At 41.4% G+C, this 26782-nt stretch overlaps 2 protein-coding genes across 13 annotated transcripts in view; one reads left to right on the forward strand and one right to left on the reverse strand.

Annotated features, from left to right (window-relative positions):
- The window catches only part of LOC142566002 (uncharacterized), a 191935-nt gene that overhangs the window by 146827 nt on the left and 18326 nt on the right, over positions 1 to 26782 (forward strand). For 2 of the 9 annotated variants that reach the window (XM_075676680.1, XM_075676681.1), the window contains exons 1-4: positions 8197 to 8609; positions 9856 to 9907; positions 10838 to 10962; positions 15190 to 15256. In XM_075676680.1, the coding sequence (XP_075532795.1) occupies positions 8508 to 8609; positions 9856 to 9907; positions 10838 to 10962; positions 15190 to 15256 (346 nt within the window). In that variant the 5' untranslated portion in view covers positions 8197 to 8507. The other 7 variants (XR_012824950.1, XR_012824947.1, XR_012824948.1 and 4 more) reach the window with 7 other exon arrangements.
- The window catches only part of LOC142566001 (uncharacterized), a 31762-nt gene continuing 27034 nt past the window's right edge, over positions 22055 to 26782 (reverse strand). For 3 of the 4 annotated variants that reach the window (XM_075676675.1, XM_075676676.1, XM_075676679.1), the window contains exons 2-3: positions 25306 to 25488; positions 22055 to 22311 (exon numbers count right to left, since the gene is read on the reverse strand). In XM_075676675.1, the coding sequence (XP_075532790.1) occupies positions 22055 to 22311; positions 25306 to 25488 (440 nt within the window). The remainder of the gene's footprint in view (positions 22312 to 25305; positions 25489 to 26782) is intronic. The other variant, XM_075676677.1, reaches the window with a different exon arrangement.

A 26782-nucleotide genomic window follows, 5' to 3' on the forward strand; every position in this document is an offset into this window, starting at 1 on the left:
CCATCGATTGCTGTTATCAGGGATTACTCAAGAGCGGATGACAATGCTATCTCAGAAAATTTAAACGCCTGCTTTCTGCAGGTTTCATTACTTCATGACGTAAATGAATTGTGGTTACGTTTTAAGCATATTGTACACTTTTGTGAAGAAAACTACATTCCCTCCAGAAAGAAAAGAGTGAACAGAGAACATCCTTGGGTATCGCGCGTAATAATACATTTAAAACGAAAAATTAAAAGGAAGCGCAGAAAGAAAACCACACGTGACCTTCAAGATCTTGTACGCTTATTACAATATAAGATAAACATATGGCCAAGGAGCGTTTTTTCACTGTTACTCTGCCTTCTTACATGACGAATAAACCACAAAAATCCTGGTGCTACCTATCGAGGGAGTGGCACACCGTATCGCAGATTACTGTTTCAAACGAGACGTTTGTTCAGCCTGACGTCATAGCAAGCAAATTTTTTCTATCTGTATTTAACAGAACTACATTATCATTTCAAGAATCCAATGCCTGAAATAGATATCGACCAACAAGGAATTCTTTGACTCTTACAAAAACTGGATGTAAAGAAACCCTGTGGCCTTGATCTTATATCAGATGCATTTTTGCAAAAACATGCAGTTTGGACGTCAAAATACTTATATGTAATTTACAGGCGATCTTTGGAAACTTCAGTGATACCTGACGACTGGCGAAGGGCCAAAGTAATACCTGTGCACAAATCTGGCTCTAAACTCGACGTAAGTAACTATAGATCTGTTTCATTAACATGTGCATCCAGTAAACATGTGCATCCAGTAACATGTGCATCCAGTAACATGTGCATCCAGTAACATGTGCATCCAGTTTTTTTTTTTTGTTCGAACATATTATTTATAAGGCCATAATATTGCACTTAGAGAATAATAACCTACTCTACAGCCGGCAACATGGATTCCGTTCAGGTCTAAGTACTATTACTCAGTTAGCTGAGTTAACCCATGATGTAGCTACCACAATAAATAACAGAAGCCAAATAGATGCCATTTTCTTAGATTTTTCAAAGGCCTTCGATGTTGTTCCTCATCCAGATCTTATTACTAAACTAATTGCCATTGGTGTACACGAGAAAACAGTATCATGGATCAAGAACTATCTCGAAAACAGAAAGCAATGCGTAGCTGTGAATGATATTACGTCTGATTACGTCAACGTTTTTTCTGGTGTTCCACAAGGCTCGGTTCTTGCCCCCCTCCTATTTCTGATCTACATCAATGATATTCGTTCATGCGTTCAGCCGCCTATTCGTCGATGATTGCGTAGTGTACGCAACAGTGAATACCAGAGAGGATCAGGCAAAACTAGATGATTCGTTAGCTGCTGTACAAAATTGGTGCAACATTTGGGGGATGAAACTGAATTCATCAAAAACTACCAGTATCTCCTTCACTCACAAGAAAAATGTGCTTCAGTTTACATACACAATAAACAATATATCACTAAGAAAATACGAGGAGGTCACATATCTCGAGGTCACTCTTACAACGAAATTAAATTGGGAAACTCATATAAATAACATATATGACAAGGCCCTAGGTAAACTACATTTATTGAGAAGAAAACTTGGAAACACACCTCCTAGTGTTAAATTAAATGCATACAAAACCCTCATTAGACCCTCTTTAGAGTATGCTGACATTATTTGGGCCCCGCACCAGAAGTATTTAACCGAGAAACTAGAACGCATACAGAACTTAGCATTGAGATTTATATATTCACAATATTCACGTCAAACGAGCATTACGAACCTGCGCGTCAAGGCTAACATTAAATCACTGGCTCAACATAGAATGATTTCCAGATTAAAATTTCTATACTTACTTTATCACGGCTCCTATCGAATACCACAAGCAACATACATTCAAGCGCCATTCAGACTTTCTGCCCGAACCAACCATAATAAATCAATACGACACCATCCCAGCCATAATAACACTCACAAGTACTTTTTATTCTCACACGCCATTTCCCATTGGAACATACTACCCTCTAGAGCCGTAAATTGCCCATCTGCCAACGCAATTATTGACAGTATTGAGAATCTGGAATTCGAATGGTGATATTACCTGTATTTCATATGCAGCCTCTGTAGATGCATTCTTATGGTAAACGCTGTTTCTCCTGCTTCCCGGACGGCTCATTTAAACAGTGTATATATTTATTGAGTGTGTTCTTTTTTGTGTGTGCTAATGCTCTTTGTTTTGGATACACTAGTTTCACTTTATTCTTTTTTTGTACTGTATTCCATGTTGTAACCACCCCTGCATGGGCCCGACGATGGCCTGCAGTATTGTAAAATAAATAAATAAATAAGAATGCAAAAGCAATATATGTATACATATATATACATATACACACATACATATATAAATATAACAAATTTCACAGAAGTTTACAATAAACACAAGTTAAGTTACCATCAGGAAACATTCTTTTTTTCAGAAATTATTTTACATACTTGCAAATATATATGTGCATCTATGTTAAAAAACATAAAAAAAGAAAATCTGCATATAGGCTGCTGCTTTCGCGACAGACATCACGGCAACGTAGCCCAGGGCGTCATCACATCCTTGAATTTTAACAAACGCAAAGACGCCCTTTGCAGCATCCAGTTTACAACACGAAACCCTGCCACATGGTTCGGGCACAATCACTGCAGCGGAAACCCGGATTCTAGTAATAGTAGTTACAAGTGTGAATGTATAAACAAAATGAGAATATATGATAAGTTTTGCGGAACTGTTGGAGCAGTTAACAATACACATCTATAAGAACAAATCCAATATTTTAGTTTTGTTTAGAGATAACACATCATGTTGTTGGTTAAAATAGTTAAGTAGGGACGGTAGTGTATGTTTAAGGCATTGGCAGCCATAATTAGTATGTGAGAAAGGGATCTGCCATGGTGCCTGGTGACGATATGAATATGCACTTCTATTTTGTTGTAGAGTTGCCGGGGCTAGGAATGAATCGAGTTTTCCCAGCATAGCATTTCTATAGCTTAGTAATGTTGTGAATTTATATATGTCACGGGCTCTGATTATTCTGTTTTGTTGGAAAAGCTCTTGCGTATGCTCGAAAAAAGAAACGTTCGCTATCGCCCGAATTGCTTTCTTTTGAAGTATTTCCAGCATTTGAATATTTTGCGCTGTAGTGTTACCCCATATAAGTGAACAGTAACTGAGGTGTGAATGGAGAAGAGCATGATAAATGAGACACTTAACTTGAAAATGTAATGCACTTCAATTGCAATTTAACACACCAACAACTTTTCGTACCTTTGAGCAAACATGACTAACGTGTTCATTCCAGGACATATGCTTAGCGAGTATTATGCCTAGTGTTTTTATGGATGACGTAAGGTTAATTTTATACAGACCCCACACAATATTATCTGGCAATGTAGTAGAACTTCCCAGAGCATGAAAAATAATGCACTTTGTTTTGGTTTCATTGAGGATGAGGCCGTTTGCCTTAGACCATGCTCGAAGTCCATAACAAACGGAGCTTGCTATAGGCGTTATTTCTTTTAAATCTTTACCTGTAAAGAAAACAGAGCAATCATCTGCATACGTGACAAATTTACACATATCGCTCACTTGTACAATATCATTAATGTAATACAGGAAAAGTATCGGGCCAAGAATGCTACCTTGGGGCACACTCGCTGTCAAAGATTTTATCTGCGATCTGTTCTCATTAATTTCAGCAAACTGATGTCGGCTTTCTAAATAAGATCAGATAAGTTCAAGTGTTATTCCTCGGAAGCCATATTTTTCCAGCTTTATCAGCAGCAATTTCTGGTTGACCCTATCAAAGGCTTTGCTGAAGTCTAAGTATAACCCTAAAGTCAGAAATTTTTTGTCAGTGTTCTCTAGAATAAGCTCCTTCTGTATACTTAAAGCAGTTTCCATAGACCGCTTTTTCTTAAACCCGTGTTGACAGTCGGTTAGCAGGCTATGTTTTTGCGAAAATTTATTAATACAAAAGTTAACAATTTTTTTGAGTCCCTTTGATAGCACAGGAAGTATAGATACTGGCCAATAATTGCCCATATTATTTTTGTCACCTCCTTTGTGAACTATTACTCTCGCTACCTGCATATTACGCGGGAAAACTCCGGTTGACAAGAAAATATAAAAAATGTGCATTACTGCAGCTGCAAGAAAGTCTATGACGTACTTAATTGGCCTAATTTCTAAATCATCTACGTCTCGACTATGGCTATTTTTCAAGGATGAAAATGTTGTAATCACCTCAGGGATGCTAGTAATCTTTAGGAATAAAGATTCTCTTAATGAAGCGGCATGCATTGTATCTTGAATGTCGTGATCTATGCATCCTACTTTAACAAAAAAATTGTTAAAACGGTCTGCAAGTTCTGTACCACCTACAAAAGTGCAATCAATGTTCAACGTATCTGTTTGTGTATCGACTGACCGATTTAGTGCTTCGTTTATTTTTTTCCATACTTTGTCACTTCTGCTATTACCTCCATGGAGTTGTTAGTTGAGTTTTCTTCTCTATTAGTTGCAGGTGTGCCTAATACAGTGTTTTCACTTTAACCTCCTTATTTGCCTTTCTTCACTCTCATTTCCACTTGAGAATTTTGAACTTTGAGTGCCTATAACCTATATTAGGAAGTAGCCGCTAGCAACACTTGGGAAGCAGTGTTTTTTTATTTTAAGCATGAATGACATTGTCATTCACTGAATTTTGTGTGTAGTGCACAAAGCATCACATGGCAATAATTTCTTTGTTGAAAGAACTATAAAAGACACTGGTAAAAAATTACTGCATAATTCATTTGGGATAAGTAAGTTGAAAACCCTGTATTGTTTTTAGAATGCTTTTCTTCCCAATTGGATGTTTTACTGGAAAACATTTTGCAGCAGAAATTATGTTCCTGTGTCATCCTTCCAAAAGGCACAGTAAAACTTGTGAGCCCACTTAGTGTCTGCAAAACTGAATGAATTGGTTTTATGTGTAAGATTAAATTGCCCAAATTATACAGAATTTTTTAATGTTAATTATTAAGCTCAAGGATGTAATTAATGCTTTGAAACATTTGTTCTATGCTTCCATATATGTAAATGTAAGCTTTCACTCAGTGAACACACTAAATTAGAAATATGCCTGCTATCCATGCTCTTTGCGCGTTAAAGGAACTTGCATGCTTTTGCATGTTTAGGAAATTGCCTTTCATTCTGTTTATACAGCATAATTTTCTCACCTATACTAGTAGCTACAGTGTACTGAGGTTGAGTGCCCAGGCAAGGAACCCGGAAATTTTACGGGAATAACTACCCAAAATTACTGTGGATGGATCTGGCAGTGGGAGCGGTTCAGGAAGTGCACTGAAACTTGGAAATTAATGTTCAGTGTGACCTGCAGCATCCTGGAGTGAGGGTCTGCACTGGAAGGAAACTATGAAATATGTTAGCAACTAGTCAAACATTGTTTTAACCCCAATGAGTGCTTTTAATGGTGCATAATGGGAAAGGACAACCAGTGACATCGATGCGAGCCTTCAGACTCTAAAGTTTGCTCTATGCATTCCTCTGTGTCATTTCATCAATGGCAACAGAGCAGGCGCGTATGCAGTAACTTTTTTTTTGGGGGGGGGGGGGGCAACCATAGGTCTCCTTCCTATGCAAATTAGGGGAAGGGTACCTTTATTATACAAATATGAATAATGCCGACCATTCACCATAAAGACACATAAACCCGAAAAGAGAAATGAAATAAGGTGCATCTCACAGGTAGGCCTGTGAGATGCACCTCTCCTTTACATGGCAAACAAGGAACCCCATCAAATGGACTCACACTGGAAAGGACCGCAGGAAGAACAATGCCAAGAACAAGTAAACAAGTGAAAATGTAAATTAAAGATTTCTATAGTAGAATACATAGCAACCATGGCACATGAACCGCGCGGGGTTGTGTTACTTAGTCAGCCAATCACAAAAGCAAACAAAATCATCGTCATGTGGCCTTTTCAACAATGCGTCGTACTTGATAGATCCGGAGAGTCTGCTGTTCTTGAAGAGCCTTTTATAGGCAGAAGCAATGAGGTGTGCAACAGACATGGACAAAGTGTATGGAGTCTGAGCATTTCACTCTTCAAAAGTCTGCGGTACAGTTCATTTCACTGCTGAACCAGTTTTACTCATGAAACTTCACTGCCAACTGCACTGAAACTTGAAAACAAATAGTTGCAGCAAAGCAAGCATTTTATAATTTTCAATTGAATAAAGAATTCGACTTTCGCCATTATTTTATTTATTTATTTTATTTACAATACTGCTACTCTCATTTGAGAGCGTGGCAGTTGGGCGATACAGTAGACATGTATATGAATACGCATTTAGGCAGAACAGTTAATTGAAAAAAGGAAGAAAAAAGAAAACAATTGCCCGAGGATGGTAATATAAGAAAGAAGCTGAGTTTAGAAACAAAAATGCAAGTTTTCACATGACAGTTAATTAACATGATTCTGGCAGTTAAGAACACGTAATTAACTAGTTTATACATAAAATAGGAGCGAACTGAAAGATAACACTTAACGCGTGAAAAAATTTTAAAGTTGTGTGAAGGGATACGCTTATTTAAAGCATACACTTTGAGAGCGAGAAGACACGAATGGAAAAAGAAAGAACAATCTAGGCAAGCAATCAGCAGGAAATGGCAGTTATAACAATTATCTTAGCAGTAGTACAGTAATGAAAATTTATTTTGGGAACACAGTGTACCATATGTCCACATAACGACAATCAAACAAAAATGGAAAAAGAAAAGTGGGAAGTCGAAAGCAACACAATGCGAAATTTCTGACGATGACACGTGCGATGATAAATTGTTTAATTTACGCACTGCAGCTTCCACTTGTGAAGTAAATTCGGACAACGATTCGATGGCGGTTATAGCAGGATCAAGTCAGTTCCATTCAGCAATTGTAAGGGGGAAGAATGAATACTTAAACGTGTCATTGTTGCATGTGTATTCTGTTAAAGTGTGCGCATGTTTGTTACATGTTTTTCGAGCCTCAGAAAATGAAATGTACCTGGACACACCTATCTTATAGTTATTTTTTAGAAGCTGAAACAAGAACTTCAGGCGAGCGTGTTTTGCCCTGGTAGATAGCATTTGCAATCCAGACTGCGTTAGAAGATTAGTCGGTGAGTCAGTGCATATATATTTGTTGTGAATGAACCTTATAGCCTTTCTTTGTACTGCCTCTAATTTTGTTATGTTAGTTGTTGTATGAGGAAACCAGACTGTATTTGCATATTCGAGAACCGGCCTAACGAACATTGTGTAGGCCAGTAGCTTCGTTGATGTTGTAGAGAGCTCAAGGCTTCTTTTGAGGAAGAATAGTTTGCGTAATGCTCCTGCCGTGATATTCGAAATGTGTTTATCCCACCTGAGGTCTGAGGTTAATGTAACTCCCAGGTATTTATGTTGTTCAACTTTAGTTAGTGGTATGCCTTTAATCTCACATGTAAAGTTAGATGGTCTTGTTTTCCTTGTTACGGTCATGACCACAGACTTTTTTACGTTAATTGACATCTGCCAATTAGAGCACCAAATAGCTAGAGTGTTGAGGGATGTATTAAGTGCGATGTTATCGTTATAATTAGTGATTTCACTATAGATAACGCAGTCGTCAGCGAACAGTTTTATATTACAACCAATGTTAGCTGTGATGTCATTAATATAGATTATTAAGAAGAGTAAGGCCCAAGAACTGAGCCTTGGGGAACTTTGGAAGTAACGGTGACAGTGTCAGGTGGCATTTTTTCGTAGGTTACAAATTGTGAACGATTGGCTAGAAATTCTTATCCAGGCTGAAAGGAGCCCTTTCCCAACAACACTTTCAACTTTAGCGATTAATTTGTTATGGCATACGCAATCAAATGCCTTAGATGGATCAAGTAAAATCATGTCAGTCTGGCCGCGGTGATTGATAGTATATGCAAGATCGTGGATTCGTTCTGTTAGTTGGGTTATTGTTGATAAACCACTGCGATAACCATGTTGGTAGGGAGACAAGAAGCCAATGCTCTCTAGAAAAACCGTTATGTGCTTTAAGATTATGTGCTCTAGAAGCTTACAGGATGTACTAGTTAATGAAATGGCTCTAAAATTTGAAATTTCTGTCGTGTCGCCTGATTTATGGATAGGTATTATCTTTGCAATTTTCCAGTCGTTCGGTAGCTGTGAAGTCGTGAGTGATTTACGAAAAATTATGCCGAGGTATCTACTGCACCATTCCGCATACCTTTTCAGAAAGTCGTTAGGTATGTTGTCAGGACCGCTGCCTTTTTTAGGGTCAAGATTAAGCAGAAGATTAAGTATGCCAGCGTCCGTAATGTGTAATTCGCCAATGCTTACGCCCTGTCTCGTTAGAATGGGGGGAATAATGTTATTGTCTGTAGTAAATACTGATTGAAAAAAAATGTTATATGCGTTGGCTTTCGCAGTTTCTTCCTCTGGGCTTAAGTGGGACGCTTCTCCATCATTGGTGCGAAAGTGCCTCCAGAACCTTCCGGCATTATTAGTAAGAAAGCTCGGTAACTTTACATTAAAATAATATTTTTTTGCTCATTTGGCTGCAAGCTTGAATTCCGCGATGGCATTAGGAAGTTTCGTCACCCTGGATTCGTCTCCTCCTTTAATTTTTATTGTTCTACGCAGTCTTTTCAGACGGCGCTTTGCCTGAATTACTTCTTGGGTTATCCAGGGATTATTTTTTGGCGGCCGCTTGGTTTTAGTGGGCACGTAGTTTGTGACGCAGTAGAGGACGATAGATTTGTACTTATACTCGCCTATTATACTTTAATAGGCGAGGGAAAATGTATAAAATTATGCGCTAATAATATTATTTTTGTGGTTACCGCCTTATTTGCCTAAGAGGAAAAGTTTGAAGTATGAATTATTTGCAGCCTCGCAGAGGAACAGTGGCTGGCGGTTATAAGGCCGTGGGCGGGGCTTCGCTGCATACTTAAGTTGAATCCGACTATAGTTTCGTTTTTTGAATTACCTCTAGAAGAATTATAGAGAAATATATATTTGCGGAACAACCACATTTATTTTGGATCCCTCGTTTACTGCTCTACCAAGTGCCAAAACTGACTCTTATTGTTATTTGGGAGGTTGTGTAACGATGCGTGGCCGCCAGTCCCGTGCAACCGCATAGAGCGCAGGACGCTGCGGTTCTAGACATGCTGCACCCACCGTGAAGGTTAGAAAAAAGCCCACATAAGCACAACAGAGAAGTGGCAACATTAGGCGGTTTGACTGTACAAGCGTCATTCAAGACACACGGAATTGCTCCCCACTTCTGGTGGCGTTTACAGTAACGAACGGCACACGCGTTATCAGCATGATAGCATTGCCTGTTACTTTCCTGTCGGGAATGATAACGCGCATGCCGTTCGTTACTGGAAAGTACCGGGCTCGCCGCGTTAAAGAAAGGAAATGCGGACAAGCAGATGACGATTATCGTTGTGTGGCAAAAGGGTGTAATTATGCTTAAGAGTGTATGCTAGCCACCATACCCTTAGTATAAACATATCTTCTCTGTAAAAAAAAAAAAAGTGATTTTCGTCTGGCGACAAAAAAAAGAAGTCGCTTCCAAAGATTGTGCGCATCTATAGCCAAGCCGATCCATGCCTAAAGCTTCCCAAAATGGCCGACTGCATCGTCGAAATCGTTAATACACTCTAATCGTTCACTTGATTTTTCGCTGCATTGGAAATGCAAGCGGTTAATTTCGCCGAATGAAATGCCTCGACGCTTTTCAGCGGCCGTCTCGTGCTTCTGAAAAGAGCTTGCGGTATTGGCGTGAACAGACAGGCAAGTGGACGTATTTATTCTACAGTTATTGAACAGTTACTTATCGATACATCTTGAAGTTAGCCTACAAGCTGTCGTTAAAAGTTCCGTCTTTCAGTAGACCTTGTGCAGCGTACTCTCAGCTCAATACGAAATTCTTGACTGCGTTCTCGAGTTTTGTTTAACGGTAATGAGAAGGAGTTAGATAATGCACAGAGGCAAGGTTTTGTCTGGTCTTGCAGGAGTCCCAGGTGCTTTTTCCGCCGCGTACACTGTCGCAATCGTTACACGTCTGAGGAACCAGACTGGCGGCGCATAGGTAAAGCCGGCTGCCAGTGCAAGCCGCAGTCCCCTACATTGTCGCTATAAAGAGGAAATTTGTACGTGTACTAAGTGTACGCAACGTTTCTTTGTTTAGTATAATTTGGCGGTGCCTCCTGCAGACAAAATGTGGATCCCATACTGCTCCGTCGGTTTGGGCTCGGCAATGCCTCCGCGTGGCGGGCGCGTTTAAGAGAAAGCTTTAGCTCGGGTGTTCCAATCTAAATACATGTAAACGCAGTATTCGTTTTTCTCGGCAACCACTGCACCAAATTTGACGAGGTTTGTTACATTTAAAACGAAAGCTTAGAATCTAGAATTTCTACTGGGTACACAAAAGATTTAAGCGAAACAACTGAAGCAAAGCGGGGCATGGTGCTTTCAGTGCCCAATTTTTTATAGAACATGTAGTTTTCAATTATAAAGGGGACTGTAATGCGATGTCTTTAAGTAGGGGGTTGTCTTATATTCAGAGTCGACTTATGTTTCAATATGAACGGGAATGAAGTGTTACGCAATTCTATTAACGAAATTTACCTCTGCTGTTTAGTTTCCATATTGTGCCTAGAAGCAACAGTGCGTGCACTTTCAGCTGCTCAGTTTATCTTCAATGCTGCTCTCATTTTGTAGAGTTCATCACTTGTGCATGTGCAACACATTGGCGGAGGCAATACGAACTGCATTTCTCACTAGCTGGACAAGTCCGAATGGCAATGCACCTTGGAGAACAAGACTCGAATTGTGAAAGTCTGGTGGTAAGTCTGAATTAATATATTTTCATTTATATTTGGCGTTAACTTTCCAGCGCACTTTCTATCCTATTGAAGAAACATTTAGCCCCGTTTGGCCTGTTTTTTGAGGGCCTTACATCAGGCCCCCTAGCAAGTTTTAGTTTACACTGCAATTTAAAGCTTCTTGAGACCCGAATACAGCCATGGGACATAATTACTTTTCAAGCTGGTTATTATTGCCTCCAGGCATGTTACGAACATGAAAGATGTTTTTTTAATAACATAGTTTTAAATAACTGGCATCTTCTTTAAATGTCACAGTCATACGTAGACAGGCTAAGAGCTGCATCTCCAACAAGTGAACATCTCATGTTCGCTATGGTAAAAACTGTATTTCATTGCCTGAACACAGAGGTGAAGATGGAGTTATGTGTAGTAGACTGTTACTTGGCTGCTGCATCCTGGATTTTCATGCATTAATGAGGAATTCAAAACAGGCTTCAAGGTTGCTTCCTGCTGTTTGTGACAATGCAGAGGTCTAGATCAATTTAGTGTGAAATTTCTTGAAAGTAGATGACAAGAATATGAGTGAACCACTTTCGACAGTTCCACATACATTGGACTTCATATCCATGATGAATGTTTGGAGTAATGACTTCAGACTTCTGGCATTGCTTTACCGAAATAATCTTTTAAACTGGTTTATTATTAGAGGAGACAGAAGAAATTGAATGCCCTCTTACCACACCACCATGAGGTGAGCGTGACTGCCAACAGAGACACACTCTCCCTCTGCCTTGAGTAGCATCCGCAAGCGACGTTCCTTCCTCGCCTTGTCACATACTTGAGCCGAAGAACCACATCGGGTTCACGTGACTAGCACCACCCGCTTTTTTTTTTTTTCTTATCCATTTTTGTTGCGTGGCACATTTTCCACCGTGGCATTGTGCATTCTGAATTGGGCGATTTACCGAAGTAATGCGTCATGGCGAGCGACACGACTGTGTTTTGCGTCGCAGTGTTTGTTTGTGTTGCCTTGACTCTGGCTGGGTGTGGCGCTTTCTCGAGAGGGAGGAAAGTGGCGTTTCATTTGACATTTCAGCTGTCTGTATGACATGCACAGATTTGTCATGAATATCTGTGTCATGTGCTCCAAGGCTGTAAACTTAAGAACAGCATTAAATACATTCTCTTAGTGGTGAATGCAACGCATATTTATCTTTTGCGCACAAAGAAAATGTGAACAGTGTACAGTGCTCCCACTTCTGCGTCAGTCTGATAAGAAGGCCAACAAAGAGTGATACTGCACTAAATCAAGTATCTTGAAATTTGGAGACATCCTAGGGATGCTTCTGCAGCAGACATGATTGACCAGAGAGGTTAACAATGTACAGCTGCTTGCGGTGACCAAATGCACAGCACCATCAGTTTTGTGCCATGCTATAATTCTATCAAAACCGCCTAGAATTCTTGCAGCTTTTTAAGAAAGGATTAGTGGCACATAACAGTGTGCCTTTTTTTTCCCTGTTTTTTGAATGTATATTTTTCTCCCACATAGCTGATGTGACTCAAAGGTTTATAATCCTGAAAGCTTGTTTGCTTTGTTATGAATGTTACCAAAAACTTACGTGTGCAAGCTTACCTCTGCCCACACTGAACGCAGACACAGTGAGTTTATTTAGTATGGAAAGCTAAAACAATGTAGTGGCTGCACTATTGTTATGAATCTGTCGTAGTGATAGATGTTGCTGATTTTATGTAGTGCTTGTTTTCATCACTCAGGATATCACCCAAAATTCTAAGAGGCAAAAAAAAAAAAATGTATATAATGTTCACAAGATATGGCTATGTGACGAGTAGAGACTGGGTGATGGCAGCCGATTGAGGGAACAAGCTCGCCTGCGGATCTTGCAACCACAAGAGGTTTAAGTAGATTTTATCGCATTAAAGTGTAACAAGTGACGAGAAAAAAAAAAGCCTGGGCATGTCATCAAAAGATACCACTGGGAACAAAAGTCTATGGATCTACACGTACCGTGAAATACTCAATTTTTTTTCTTACTTGCCATGTTGGCATACACTGGTCCACAGTAAAGTTGCAGAATGGGGCAGGCCCTCCATTTCATTCCTGCTTGACAAAGTTGAGATCTCTTAATTCCACTCTTTTTAACTCCCCAGAATGCCAAGAGTTGTACCATTCCTCCAGCTTTAAATGAAATTCTTACTATACTGGCTCTTTCAGTATCTACCTATAGGTCACTATCTCTGCCGTGGTACTTGCCAACAAAATGGTATTCTACTTATTGTGAAATCCTGAAGTACTGGAGACTGTTCCAATGACGAGCTTTAATTGCACCTAAACACTAAGCTTTAGTTGCCAAGAATGATTCTATTCAGCAAGAGCATGCTTGGACTATGACACAAGGATGGAGGCCAAAAAGTTACTGCCCTTCCACTGCTGCGAAGTGGGGTGCAAGCGAAACTTGGGATCTGCGGCTCTTTGTAACGCCTCACGGCGAGGGCGGCACGTCAACGTCGACCCCTTTCTCAAGTTCCCGGTGGCATCAATCAAACACTGCCTGTTCTTTGGCCAAAGGCACAACACGTGGCCTGCTCCCACTGCCATTCCTTCAACACAGCCTGCTCTTCAGCAGAACAGACCAAACGCAGCCTCCCCATCTGACTGCTGGGCCTGAACTGGTGTGGGAAACTGCGGGTGTCAGGCGAGCGAACACACCCTTTCCCTCCTCTGGAGGAAGGGGACGCCCGTGATTGGCTCATGCCTTGCGCTGCTTCTACTTACCCACCTTAAAGGCAGCGTTTGATGAACTGACAGTGGCTGAATCGGTTAGCATGGTGATCTCGCAACCCAGAGGTCGGTGGTTCGAATCCGCAGCCTGATAAGCAATTTCTATTTTTGCGCAGCTTGGGTTTTTTCGCGCGGTAACACCGACACCAGTGAGGCAATACAAGCTTCTGTTACAAAGGTCACAAATGGTTGCATCTTATGCCAGTTCCTGTTCATGTGGACATTCAGTGTTATTTTTCACTGTCAGAAGTATCCTTGAAGAAAAAAGGGGAGGGGGGGCCAACGAAGTATCAACACTAATGAAGCAAGGTCGACGTACATGGTAGTTGAAATAAATCGATGATTAAATGTTGATTATGCTGTCATGTACGACGCACAAATTGTGAGATGGATCTGGCGAGCTTCAAGCTCACCTGTCAGCACTCTCATTGGCCTGTTGAGCATGTGTAGCGTTGGTAAGATTAGCATTTTCTCTCTTCAGCGTTGACTGCTGCATTGTGGCGTGGTGGAGCACTGCCATTACGAATCCCCTCACAAACTATGAGCTACCAAGCTGCACTAAGACCAGTGCACCAGTTTCACGTCTGTGTGCACTCAAGGATGACAGCACGCATTGCATGCGAACTCAGATGTGCATACATACAAATTCTTGATTAAGTCTCTCATTGTACTTTACACTAAGGTACGTTTTAATACTGCATAAAATTACTGCTTAATTTGCACATCACATAGCATTAATTATAAAAAATTCAGCATGTGCATATTATAGCCGGCTATAAAGAAAAAAAGTTACAGAGCTCCTTCCAACATATCATGCTATGTTTCGCAAGCTGTTCCAACAACGAAATAGATGATTGCACAATGGTGGCCGCTTTTCATAAGTTAGCTTCGCTGAAATACATCTGTGTTAGTGGCAAAGCATACGAATTTGGTTTCGTGTCTTGGTGAACTGTGCAAGCTATTTCCGGCCCAAATTTCTTTTTAAATAGTTGCACGCATTCATCATCATCATCATCATCCTATTTTAAAGTTCAATGCAGAATGAAGGTGCCTCCCTGCAATCTCCAATTATCATTGTCTTGCACTAGCTAATGCGAACTTTTGCTTTCAAATTTCATCTCACCTAGTTTTCTGTCATCCTTGACAGAACTTCCCTTCCCTTGGCACCCATTCTGCAACTCTAATGGTCCACTGGTTATCTACCCTATGCATTACATGGCCTGCCCAGCTTCATTTTTTCCTCTTAATGTCTACTAGAATATCGACTATCCACACTGCTCTCTTCCTGTCTCATTGTCATTTATCATTGCATTGCTCTTTGTACGGCCCTTAACATGTTCTCGAGATTCTTCGTTAACCTCCAGGCTTATGTGCCATACTGCATGCTTAGAAGAACAATGTGTCTACCAAGTTGACATTTTCAAATTTCCTGATTTTTTCAGGTTTCACAGAACTTTGTTTTATGTCAAGATGGGCTGACACCATGTCACCTGATGCTGTCACTCTCTGGTAAGCATGTTAAAAAAATAAAAACAATCCAGTTTGAACAGTAAGGAGTAGTGTTTATTTTATTCAAAATAGGAAACTGAAAAGAGGGGTTTGTAAAATGCACAGCTACTAAAATATCTTCGAAAGAAACTGGGTGCCCTTTTACTCTGTGAAGGATGACCAGCGAAGCTGCATATGTGGGCCCCTTAATGGTGAACTGCACCTCTACCGCGGGTCGGCCTGGTATTGCACTACCTATGGGATTGGCCCATGTGTGGGGGAGTGCTTAAAGCCTGCTTCATCTCCGCCGCAGGTTTGACTGGCATTTCACGACCTTTGGGATCAGCCCACATATGGGGAGTGCTTAATGCTTGCCTCGGGTTGGCCTGGTATTGCACTTTCTTCGGGATCGGCCCACCGTATGAAAAATTGTTGGTCTATGCGCAAATGCGATCTGCCAGATCCTCACCATAGACAGCTTCACTGTAAAAAAAGTGGTCTAGCTCACGGCAAATAGAGTCAAACATTTTAAAATGCGAATAAAAAGAGATGCATACAAAAGCAAATAGCTATTTGTATCAACTGATAGCAAGCTCATTGGTATCATGCCCGAACTTTGTCACATATGAGATTCTCCAAGCAACTGGAAAGTCAACCTCAACTGTCTTGACATACTCTCAGCCTGCCCATAATGCCTCAGTGTTGCATTTCATTGCTTTAAGAGATTTATTTTGGTTTGGATGTGGGTAACCTGCATCTTAGCGTCAGCCAACACTTTGCTTTTTGAGCGCAAGCTCCTTCAAAGAGGCGGCGGCACAGTTCCTTTCCTGATCATTCCTCGACGCAATGGTCCTTCCTATTCTTGTCCTTGTTACGCTGCGTGTTCGCCCCATGGATGAAGCATCCTTTTGGTCAGTTGTACAGTCCGATTTTTCAGACTCCCTAAGGGCCGCTACAATGTCTGCATGTCTTTTACTGCCCTTAAGGGCCCAAATCGCCACAGGCACGTCCGTAAAAGCTCTGAAGGTCTGCCAGTACACTTATTAGGCATATAGGTGCTTGCACTCTGACAGGAGACGGCAAGTGCACGTGAGCCTAACAATATATGTGCTGCGTCCCATACACTTCACCGCGTAGCATCACTGTGCTGAGGCAAAGCTGCCTTTCGAGGACTAGCAATATGCAACGCGCCGTGCTTTACGAGGATTGCAGAGGCAGAGTGGGTACCTTTGCTGACAGCGGTGAATTCTTTCAATGAAAAAGACAGCACCGAATGTCAAGAACCGTAATAGCATACCTAGGCCTAGCGTTCCCGCCATGGTGATTACAGTGGCCAGTGGATCTGCGTGCGAGTGTCAGTTCAAGGTGGTGAGATAACACGGCGGTGTTGGCTTTGATTAATGCCATATCAAATCTGCAGTTGCAGCACATTCGGAGTGCGGATCAATGGTGAATATCTCGGCAACAGTGGGGACAAATTACTAGTGATTGAGGACCTTAACCAAAAAAGTGTTAGAGTGGGTTTGAAGATTAATATGCAGAAGACAATGTTGAAGAATTCACATCGCCAGTCAGCCTCTAGAGTCTGTACAGGAGTAAGTCAGTTGGTCGTAAGGGACCCTGATCATGAAAAGGCAATTTACCTAAGAATAAAAATGGGGTGAAATGCATATGGCAGGCATTACCAAATCATGGCTGGGAGCTTACCACTGTCATTGAAAGAAAAAAATTAAATTATGGGGTTTTACTTGCCAAAACCACTTTCTGATTATGAGGCACGCCGTAGTGGAGGACTCTGGAAATTTCGACCACCTAGGGTTCTTTAACGAGCACCTAAATCTAAGTACACGGGTGTTTTCGCATTTCGCCCCCATCAAAATGCGGCCGCCGTGGCCGGGATTCGATCCCCATCCTCGTGCTCATGAGCCCAACACCATAGTCACTGAAAAGAAAAGTGTACAACTATTGCATTCTACTAGTGCTAACTTATGAGGCACACATCAGAATCGGGTAAATACCGTAATTAAACTTTGTGATATATGGTTCTTGCTTCAAAAGTTTCCTATGGCAAGCATAAATGGGAGTTGTCGACACGCGATCACACGTGTTGAATGCATACATTGTTTCCTAAGCATCGTCGAGCTAGACGTGCTGCCACTAAAGGAGTCGCTATTGGGTTCACCATAGGGGTCAACAGCGAGTCACTGTTCCAAGTTCAAGTTATCCTGTGAAGGCCAATTTTACAATCAAAATAAGAGATTCGGGACTGTAGAAATGTATGACTGCCAGCCAAGACCTTTGGCCAGGATTGAATTACTCGGAGTCGAATTAACAGAACTCGACTGTACCATATGGCAGTGGAGTTTGCAGCAAGAATGTATCTCCTACTACACATAGCAGTATATTGGCATGCTGCAGTGCTCAGTGGCTGCAGAACAGTAGACTCCTATAAATTTGATCCCGTCTGAAAGTCCCAGCCGACACACGTGCATTTCTATAGGTCCAAACTTCGGTTATTTTGATACTAAAATAGGCCTTCACCCAACAATTCCAACTTGAGCAGTCAGCATGCATGCTGACCCCTACAGTGAACCCAATAAGCGACCCCTTTGGTGACATACCTTAGAGGACAGTAGATGTGTGAAACAGACTTTATCTCCTGCAGGAAATGCCTATTTTCTGCCTGCCCAGGAGGAGCTCCAAGCAATAATCACAGATCAAAACGTCTGATTGTGGTATTCACCCATTTCTAATGTGCCATCTTAACAAAACTTCCTTGGCAATTTTTGTATGCTTTACCGCATAACCGATGGGTATTGCGGCGAAGCTCACATTTGAAAATTGGTTGCAATGTGCAACACATTGGACCCCTGTCCATTTCTTTTTTTAATAAAAATTGTGTGCGCATTTGATTTCTTTTTCATTTTAGGGGCTTTTGTCCTTTCTATGCTAGTTTACACTTCGGACACAGAGACAGCGGGCGTGTGTTTCACTCTGGGGCATGTTAGAATCTGTACGTAAACCATGGCAAATAAATCAGTCATGTGTGTTGGCATTTCTTCTGCATCTTCTTAAATTTGACCCACCAGATAATTCAATCTGTTTCGTCAGTCCCGTCAGAGTCGAATTAACGGAATGAAGTCAACTGCATTTTGCTTGCTGCTCAGAAGTACGAGCTTGAATAAATAACATAGCATTACAACACATAGGAGACAAATGAAGTGCTGCAACATGTGCCAACTTGCCTAAGTTAGCACTATATAAGCTTGAACCCAGATGTGCCAGCTACATTAAGGTTGTGACAAAATGTAAAATCGCATGTGTTGGAGACTCAGTAGGTTGGCTTTCCTTCTTGAAAAAGTGTTGCAGAGTGCCTGTTAAGGATTCACTGATTGATGCTGTCAAACTGTCAACAAGGCTGCCAAAAAATTATTCTTAATGCAACCCTTTCATGGACACAACAAGGTAACAAATTGTTTTGTGTGTGAAGCATTAAGAGTATATTCGTGATCAAATATTGTTCTTAAAAAGTGACCTCAACGAGACAGCACACGAGACTGCACAAGATCTAACTCACCGTGTGAGCCCGGACTCCCTCTCGGCAGGATGGGCAAGCGAGTGCGATCCCCTCGTCACAACGATCTCACCCAGCATTACAAGTTAGTCAAGAGAACCATGCCGCTACCGCACAAAGCACCCAATAAAGCACAAGAAGTCACGTACAGGTGGCTTCAGACAGGCACCTACGCATACCCGGCCTTCCTGCACAAAATCTTTCCGGACGTGCACCCTCACAATGCGTGTCACTACTGTAAGGATATAGCTAGCCTTGATCACATGCTCTGGACTTGCCCCCTGGTGCCAGGACCACCAAGGAAGAGTGGGTCCGAGCTCCACACAGCTCGGACCTTGAAGCACAGCTCTGGGCTGTTCATCGGGCCCGCGACGCGGTGGAGGGGCATGGCCTCTCTGTCTCGACGTGGGAGTGGCCCACTGCGCGCTAATCGCACGTACCGACGGACATCAAGAAATTTATTCATCCATCCATCATCAAAGCAGTTGTCAGAAAACATTCTGCAGGGAACAGCTAAAACACTATGCATTTCTCATTATAGTGATATTATGTGTGCGTGAGTTTAATAAATAGATAATTGCAGGTGTGTGTATGGCAAATTCAGATGCTAACTTCACCAAAGTCATAAAAGCACACAGCACTCTACTTAAAAGGAATCTGAGCATTTGGCCACTGTTGTGTCACTAATGTGCACTGTCGTAGCCGTCTTCATTACCAAGCAGAAATACACCCAAGAAACTATTTTTCGGACATGCATGAGAATTCGGGTATCCTTGCAACGCTGCCACGTACCTCACAGAGGCAATTAATTATAAGCACAGCTGAAATTTCGGATGCTGAAATGCTTTGCCTTCAAAGTGCGGAAGGCACAACCATTGTAGAAAGTGTTGTATAATGCCGGTTTTCAAGCGTCAACTTTGCTGCAATATAGCTTGCTACGGGAAGAGGTTTATGCAATGTATCGTGGTGGAGCATACCAGCAGTGAAAAGGGGCCATTGTAAGATGGCATGATTTACATTTTTTTTATTTACACACATACATACTCTCTTCTGTTACAGCACAAGCGCCAAGAAGCCTGATAAGTGTTGTGGTTGGTCTACAAAATTAAGAAAAATTAAATTATGGGGTCTTACGTGCCAAAACCACTTTCTGATTATGAGGCATGCCGTAGTGTGAGACTCCGGAAATTTCTACCAACTGGGGTTTTTTAACGTGCACCTACAGTAAATTTAAGTGCACAGGTGTTTTCGCCTTTTGCCCCCATTGAAATGCAGCAGCTCTGGCCGAGATTCGATCCTGCGACCTCGTGCTTAGCAGCCCAACACCACAGCCACTAAGCAACTAGGGCGGGTACAAATTAAGTTCCTTGCCTACCCAAACAAAAATGTTTGCAACATGATGTGCGTGGTATACCGTCCTTGGGAAGGCAAGCTTAATTGGTTGCTGTTGGCTTTGTGTCTTGCTTCACTCTTGAGCAGCGCTTACTGACTGCACAGTAATAATAAGCTCCACCAAATGGCTAGATTACTTCTGTACTACTCCAAGTGTTCCAAGAAGACTTTTGGAACATGAAGTAGAAAAAAAATTTCTGCTCCTAAACTGCTCCAGAATGTCAACTTTGTGCTTGAAACCCTAAACTGTCTTGACCACCACTGAGGGGTTGATCTTGAACATCACTTATATACTTAAGATAAAATCTTGAGTAACACTTACTGGTTGTCTAAACATTTTGAAATGGGTTCACAGGTTCTAATTTAACACTTATATGCACTTTTTAAAACAACAGTGAATAACGATTTCGGTAACATATTTCAGTATTCTACAGTTGATTTGGAGGATTATGCGCCATCACTGGTCTGCAGTTATGGAAGTTTAGAGATAAAAAAATGGGGGCAGTAATGCCTACGTTTTACACATTGTCATTGTACAGAACACAACCTATGCAACTTGCTATAAAACTGATTTATATAGTATTTGAAATTACCATAAGAGTATGTAAACAGCTGGGGTTTCATAGTTCTAGGTTCTTGTTATGTTTTAAACTAGCACCTCCCTTTAAATGGCAGTAAAAGGCATGCATTAATCTTTTTTTTGGACTGCCTGATTTTCTAAATGTTTTGTTTTTGCAGTGCTCAGGGAACCACCCACCGCCACCAAGAAAAAGCACTTTTGACTGTAGCAGTAATCAGTGATTCGCCTAATTGGCAAACAGTTCAGGATGCCAAACAGCCTCGAGACAGCTGTACCTCTGACAGAAGGCACTAATACACAGTGCAATGCACTGTTTCTGCACTCTAGACTGTGGGATTCTCATCCCGTACCTTGGGTCAAAGGAACGACAATCACAAGGGCATTTATTGCACCTTTCATAGATCAATGCCTGCTAGCCGAGTTGCTATCCACAAAACATGCCGATGGGCGTGCGACAAATCGCGGAAGTCCGACTCACCGCGACCGGATAGCGAGCGAATATGTTCGCCCTTGCTGGATCCCAATGCCTGGTCGTTCAAGCGTACGGTCACGCGAACGGTGGCTCTTTCGCACAAGGCCTCACGAGACGATCTCGCAGAAGCATGGATCGGCGCACGGGCGGCACGTCCGTGCTGCTTGCCGTCCCGAACCAAAGAGGAAACATGTTCTCCCTTGCGCCCCCAAGTAACCCTGCCATGAGGCGGCGTTAGCAGCGCAACACTCGCGCCATCTCTCGCGTGGCCTGGGGCCCGCGGCGAAGCCGCAATGCAGGAGACGGAAGCTATGCGGGAAAAACAACATATCAGGGGACGTGTGACAGTCTCGCATCCCCACAAGACAAATGTGATAAGAGCTGTATTATGTGACCTATTATAACTCCGTGGTGACAATACAGACAGGATATGCAGGGCATATAGCGATGAGGACAGTAGCAATGGAATGATATCACCAGTGTACAGAGCGCTGAATTCATTCTTGCTCCGTTACTGATAATTGAGAACTCTATCAAATGAAAAATTAAGAGAAATATCATGTGTGAAGGAATACTACTCATCATATCTATTGCAATTATTCTTGGACAGCATTCGCTCTTTCTTGCTTTTATTATTAAGGCATTTATATAGTACTGCTCACCTGCTGTTCCATGTGTTCCATCGACACATATACGATCAGTTCCAAGCCTCTTGAAAAGCTCCTGTTGTGGTGCGGTCATGATGACTAGCATAAAATCTCTGTCATCCAAAAGGTCCTCATTTTTTTCTCTAAAAAAATGTCACTTTTTGTCAGGTTGTCCTTTTTGTTTAAAGAAGAGCAATGGGTTTTCCTTTTCACTATGCATCCTCTCAACCCAGAGTTGCACGCTCACATAGTCATTATCGTGCAGCCGCTCGGTCTTCGAGACTCTGGCATCCCTCATTATTTTGCGGAGATCCTGCTTGCTTAACAGGTTAATGCGGTGGAATGTCTCATCCACGTTGGACCGCACATTATCCAGTACTGCATCCATGGACACGCCTTCTCGCAGCTTGTCTTGAGAGAGTAGAGAAAACGTGTATATTAGTTGAAGCATAAGTAAAAATTACCGAGCACGCAAGGAAGTGAAATGGGCACTGATGAACATTTTTAATATCATTATTTAGAATTCCTTTAATTGAATAATGAGTTACATTGACTTACAAAAACCTTTTGCAATGGTGTGTGTTAAATAGTTCAAGCTGTCGCAATTTTTGTTCTTTTTAGGTTAGGTTAGGTTAGGTGTTGTGCAGCCTTCAGCTGCTGAAGAGGCAAGATTACATTTCTGAATTATACTACACGATTACATTACATTTGAAGAGGCAAGATTACATATTAAAGTGTTTAAATGTTTGGTGTCATTGATAAACCGTCATAGGGATTATCTGCACCAGTGTTATCAGGTACGTAAGTGAAGAAATTTATTGTGTGTACCAAGTTTACAGCTAGGCTGCCAATTTCATCCTTCACTGTTGGTAACCTTGTTCGCACAAAAGACATTACTGAACCATCGTAAAAGCATTGCACTGGACTGGACGTGTGCAGATTGTGGTTCAGATCCTACCCAGGGCAAAAATGTCTTCCACTTTAGTTCCTTTACTAAATATTGCCATTGTTATCAATTTCTATCCTACAGTTAGAACTTAATTTTCCAATTACATTCCATAGCATAAGTTATTGCCACTTCCATAGTGGCATGCCACCATAGAAGGGCAAAACAGTCTGCAATCGAAAACATGTGCAGCATTTCCAGATTAACTTAAACATCACTGTTACTGACTGAATTGATGCACATAATTTGATTAATGTCAATATAAAAATTGTCAATTAAAGCTTTCAGCAATTATTTTTAATGGTTGATTTATCAGTCATTCATCCATATTTACAGAGCAGACACACCTGTGAACGTATGCTTTGAAGGCTATGCAGTCATGTGGGTTTTTGAGTTAAAGGTATTATTTCAGTCAAGTAGAGTACTGACTGGACACTTGAAGCTGTTTTACGAGTTCATGTCTAATACCCCTGTCACACGGCAAATCTAATGTCATTTACAACGAATGACGTTTGCTGATAATGCCATTTCTTTGGTGTCACACGGTAAAACGTAAGGACATTTACAAACAAATCAGTTCGCCAAACTCATTCGCATTCGTTTGGAACTGAATGTGTATCCTCGACACCACGAGTTTACCAGTGTTTCGCAAACAGTACGTGCTTCTTTTTTTGTTTTAACAAAAAATCACTATTATTCTATCCATTTTATTACCTAATTATTGCTTTAACGACATTGAAGTCCATCACATAGGTAAATACAGAAAACTACTCTCAGTCCAGTGACCAGACAGCCATCTTTAGCTTTCGCTGCAGCAGTCATGTTGGTTCTCACCGGAGCATCGGCCGCGGCCACTTCAATTGACTTGGCATAAAAGCGTGCGCGTTTTTTCCTGTGGCACGCGCCAAGAATGAGGATATTAGAAGCTCGCATGCACATCAGAAAGGCGATGACATGCAACTGTCCTTCTCGTACCTTTTTTAGCAGATGTAGCGGACGCGCCTATCGTTCTCTTCGCCCTGTTGCTTGCCTTAGCTCGACTAGACTTCGTTGGCAATGTCGACAAGTTAGTAATCGAACACTACGGTTTGAAAGCAGTGATCACATATTCTAGTGGAATTTAGCATACTGGAAAATAATTATTGGACAAAAGTGGGTTTGAGGCGTGTTTTTTTTTTTTACTATCGTCATTGTCATCATTTTCAAATGACATTAGTTTTCGCCGTGTGACAGGGGTATAAGCCTAATTATCGTGATCGTTTCAATCATGTTTCATTCACGTAGCTGATTCATGAGCATCCAAATATTGAGGCACCATATTTTCCAAACCATAGGTGCCACCATTTTCTTTTCATTTTCGTCCAAGCGTATTGTAGAACAGTGTAACTTATATATGCAAGACCAACATGAGACATTTTTTTTCTCCAGCAATGTACTTGCAGTTTACTTTGTCTGCTAGAATGTGCGGCTCATAAAATTTTTGTTTACTGAAGTTTAGTGCCCTGAAATGGGTAAGTACGACATTTTAGGATAAGTGTATAAACATGCACAATCGCATTTCACGATGCTGACCCAAGTTAAGACAGATGCATCTTATACAATGAGTTATATACACATATTTTTTCTTTGAAAGTTGTGAAAAGAGGGGGCAAGGGGGTGACTTGTACAACAGTTCAAATTATAGTCCAGAAAATATGGCACATGGTTTGTGAGCCCTACATATAGTAGAGTAAAATACAACTTGAGCTGATGAAAGTTTCACATGGAAAGCACATCTGCTGTGGATGACCTACAGTAGTGGCGAGAGGTCGCAGTTTCATCGATGTCTGTAATACTTGCACTTCAGTTTAGGCAAAATGGCAGACATAATTATGTACAATGCACCTTAAGTAATCCCAAGTGGAAATTATTCCAGCTTACTGCTATTTTGAGACATTGAATCCCACTAGGATCATAAGTCATACCAATACAGTTAACTGAAAGCCTGAAAAATAAAACAGAAAAAGAAAAAGCCACAGTCTGCTACGTGGCCTACAGTGCACCAGGAGGCACTACACCTTCCTGCTTGGTACATGAAGTGATGCAAACAAGTATAAAATAACTAAAGTCGTTGCCTGCAATAAGAATAGCCATATAGGTCAAATATAGGCCACTGGCTGTGCCAAGGTAGTTGTTACCGCTGTGAAATTGGAGAACGGTTCCCTTTTTTCTCTCTCTCTCTGAACCCTTCAGGCATTGATACAATGTAGCAAAATGATAAACATGTTTATGATGTCATTAACTATAATGCCCTGCAGTCAGTAAAGGTGGCCTCGAATTATGTGGAAATTATGAATTATAAATGAATTTCATGTGCTCCAAGTTCATTGCATGGTCTGGCATGAGTATTGCCTTGTATTTGGGATGTTGAAAACTCAACAACCACTCTATTATAAAGCAGGGCAAAAGCGGTTTCTTACCAGCAATAGCAGCTCTTTCCGACTTGGACAGAAAAACACGACCCAGTTCAAAGTCGTGGCCTCTGTGCTTGAATTGGAAAACCACACACACACCTGTGTTGTCTTCAGTCACAGCCATTGCCGCAAAACATCTTTTTCCACACTTGACACTTGAAGGCCGCTTCAGCTTTTGTTTACTTGTAGCTGTGGAAAAAGATAACCGGGTAGTTTATTCTAACTTAAGCACTGGACTTCCAACACATGCTTAGTGGTGGTTCTACTACACCATTTACACCATTTAGCTACAATTCAACTTGCCTGAAACCTGGCTACGCGAACTGTGCAAAGGTGTGGTATTTTCACGCTTTCAGGGCAACGCAGCGTTTTCAGCAGGGGTACGAGAAGACTTAAATATAAGAAACAAATAGTGAACGTGCAAGTAATTCAGTTTGAGATGGATCATCTACTAGACTTTTCAAATATTGAGTAATATTTGCAGTAATGCAATGGATTGCCCGAGGTCAAAGCATTGCATGCAGCATTTTAAAAACACTTGGTTTGTCTCGAAACAAGAACAAATAAAACAAATCTGGGTTTTTACATGCCAATACCACGATCTGATTATCAGGCATGCCTCTCTCAGTATAAGTTTCGTCCTGGCTGTCAACACCAATCGAAGCAATTACTATATGCAATGCTAACAGGGTACGGTGACAAAAGCAGCATTCATAGCAAGCACAATGGCATGCACTAAGACCCATTGACCACTGGAAGGCACACAGTTTGCATTGCATACATGTGTTCTTGCACGTGGTTCAGAACTGTATGGCAATTTGTGATCTTTTAAGCACAGGAACTAACTAACTTCTGTGCACACTTGTGATAGTTGCCGACTTGTGAAAAGAGGGGGAGGTTACTTGTGCCAGGTTCAAATTATTGTCCGGAAAATATTGTATATGGTTTGTGAGCCCTGCATATAGTAGAATAATATACAAGTTAAAGTGATGAAAGCTTCACATGGAAAGCAGATCTGCTGTGATCTTGTGGACTCGTACAGCAGTGCTTCATCAGTTATCAAAAACTCGTACTAATGATCTCGGAAACAATTGCCAATCGTACCAATATATTAACACCAAGCTTCCTGTAACTGCTTGCAGCCCATATCACAATCACCAAAAGCTAATTTCATGGCACACTACCCTGACCATTGGCCCTAATCAGCACTGCTTCATCAGGTCGGTTGGGTATCAGTAACTAGAGCTACAGTTAGCTGATGAATTGACTCATATCTATTTGCAGTTGAATCGACTCATATCTATTTGCAGAGGCCAGCAAACCACCTTGTAACAAAATTGAGTGCATGGAATGGTAGCAATGTTGTTTGTGTCCACCACTGCCATCTTTGCATCCACTTGTGCTATGGCACCTCCTTCTGGACGCCGTTCATAGCCTCGCGGCAGTCTCTTGTCGAGCTTCTTGCATTGTTATCGGGTGTAAT

Source organism: Dermacentor variabilis, unplaced genomic scaffold (assembly GCF_050947875.1).
Source record: "Dermacentor variabilis isolate Ectoservices unplaced genomic scaffold, ASM5094787v1 scaffold_12, whole genome shotgun sequence".
In the NCBI taxonomy this organism is placed as follows: Eukaryota; Metazoa; Arthropoda; class Arachnida; order Ixodida; family Ixodidae; genus Dermacentor; species Dermacentor variabilis.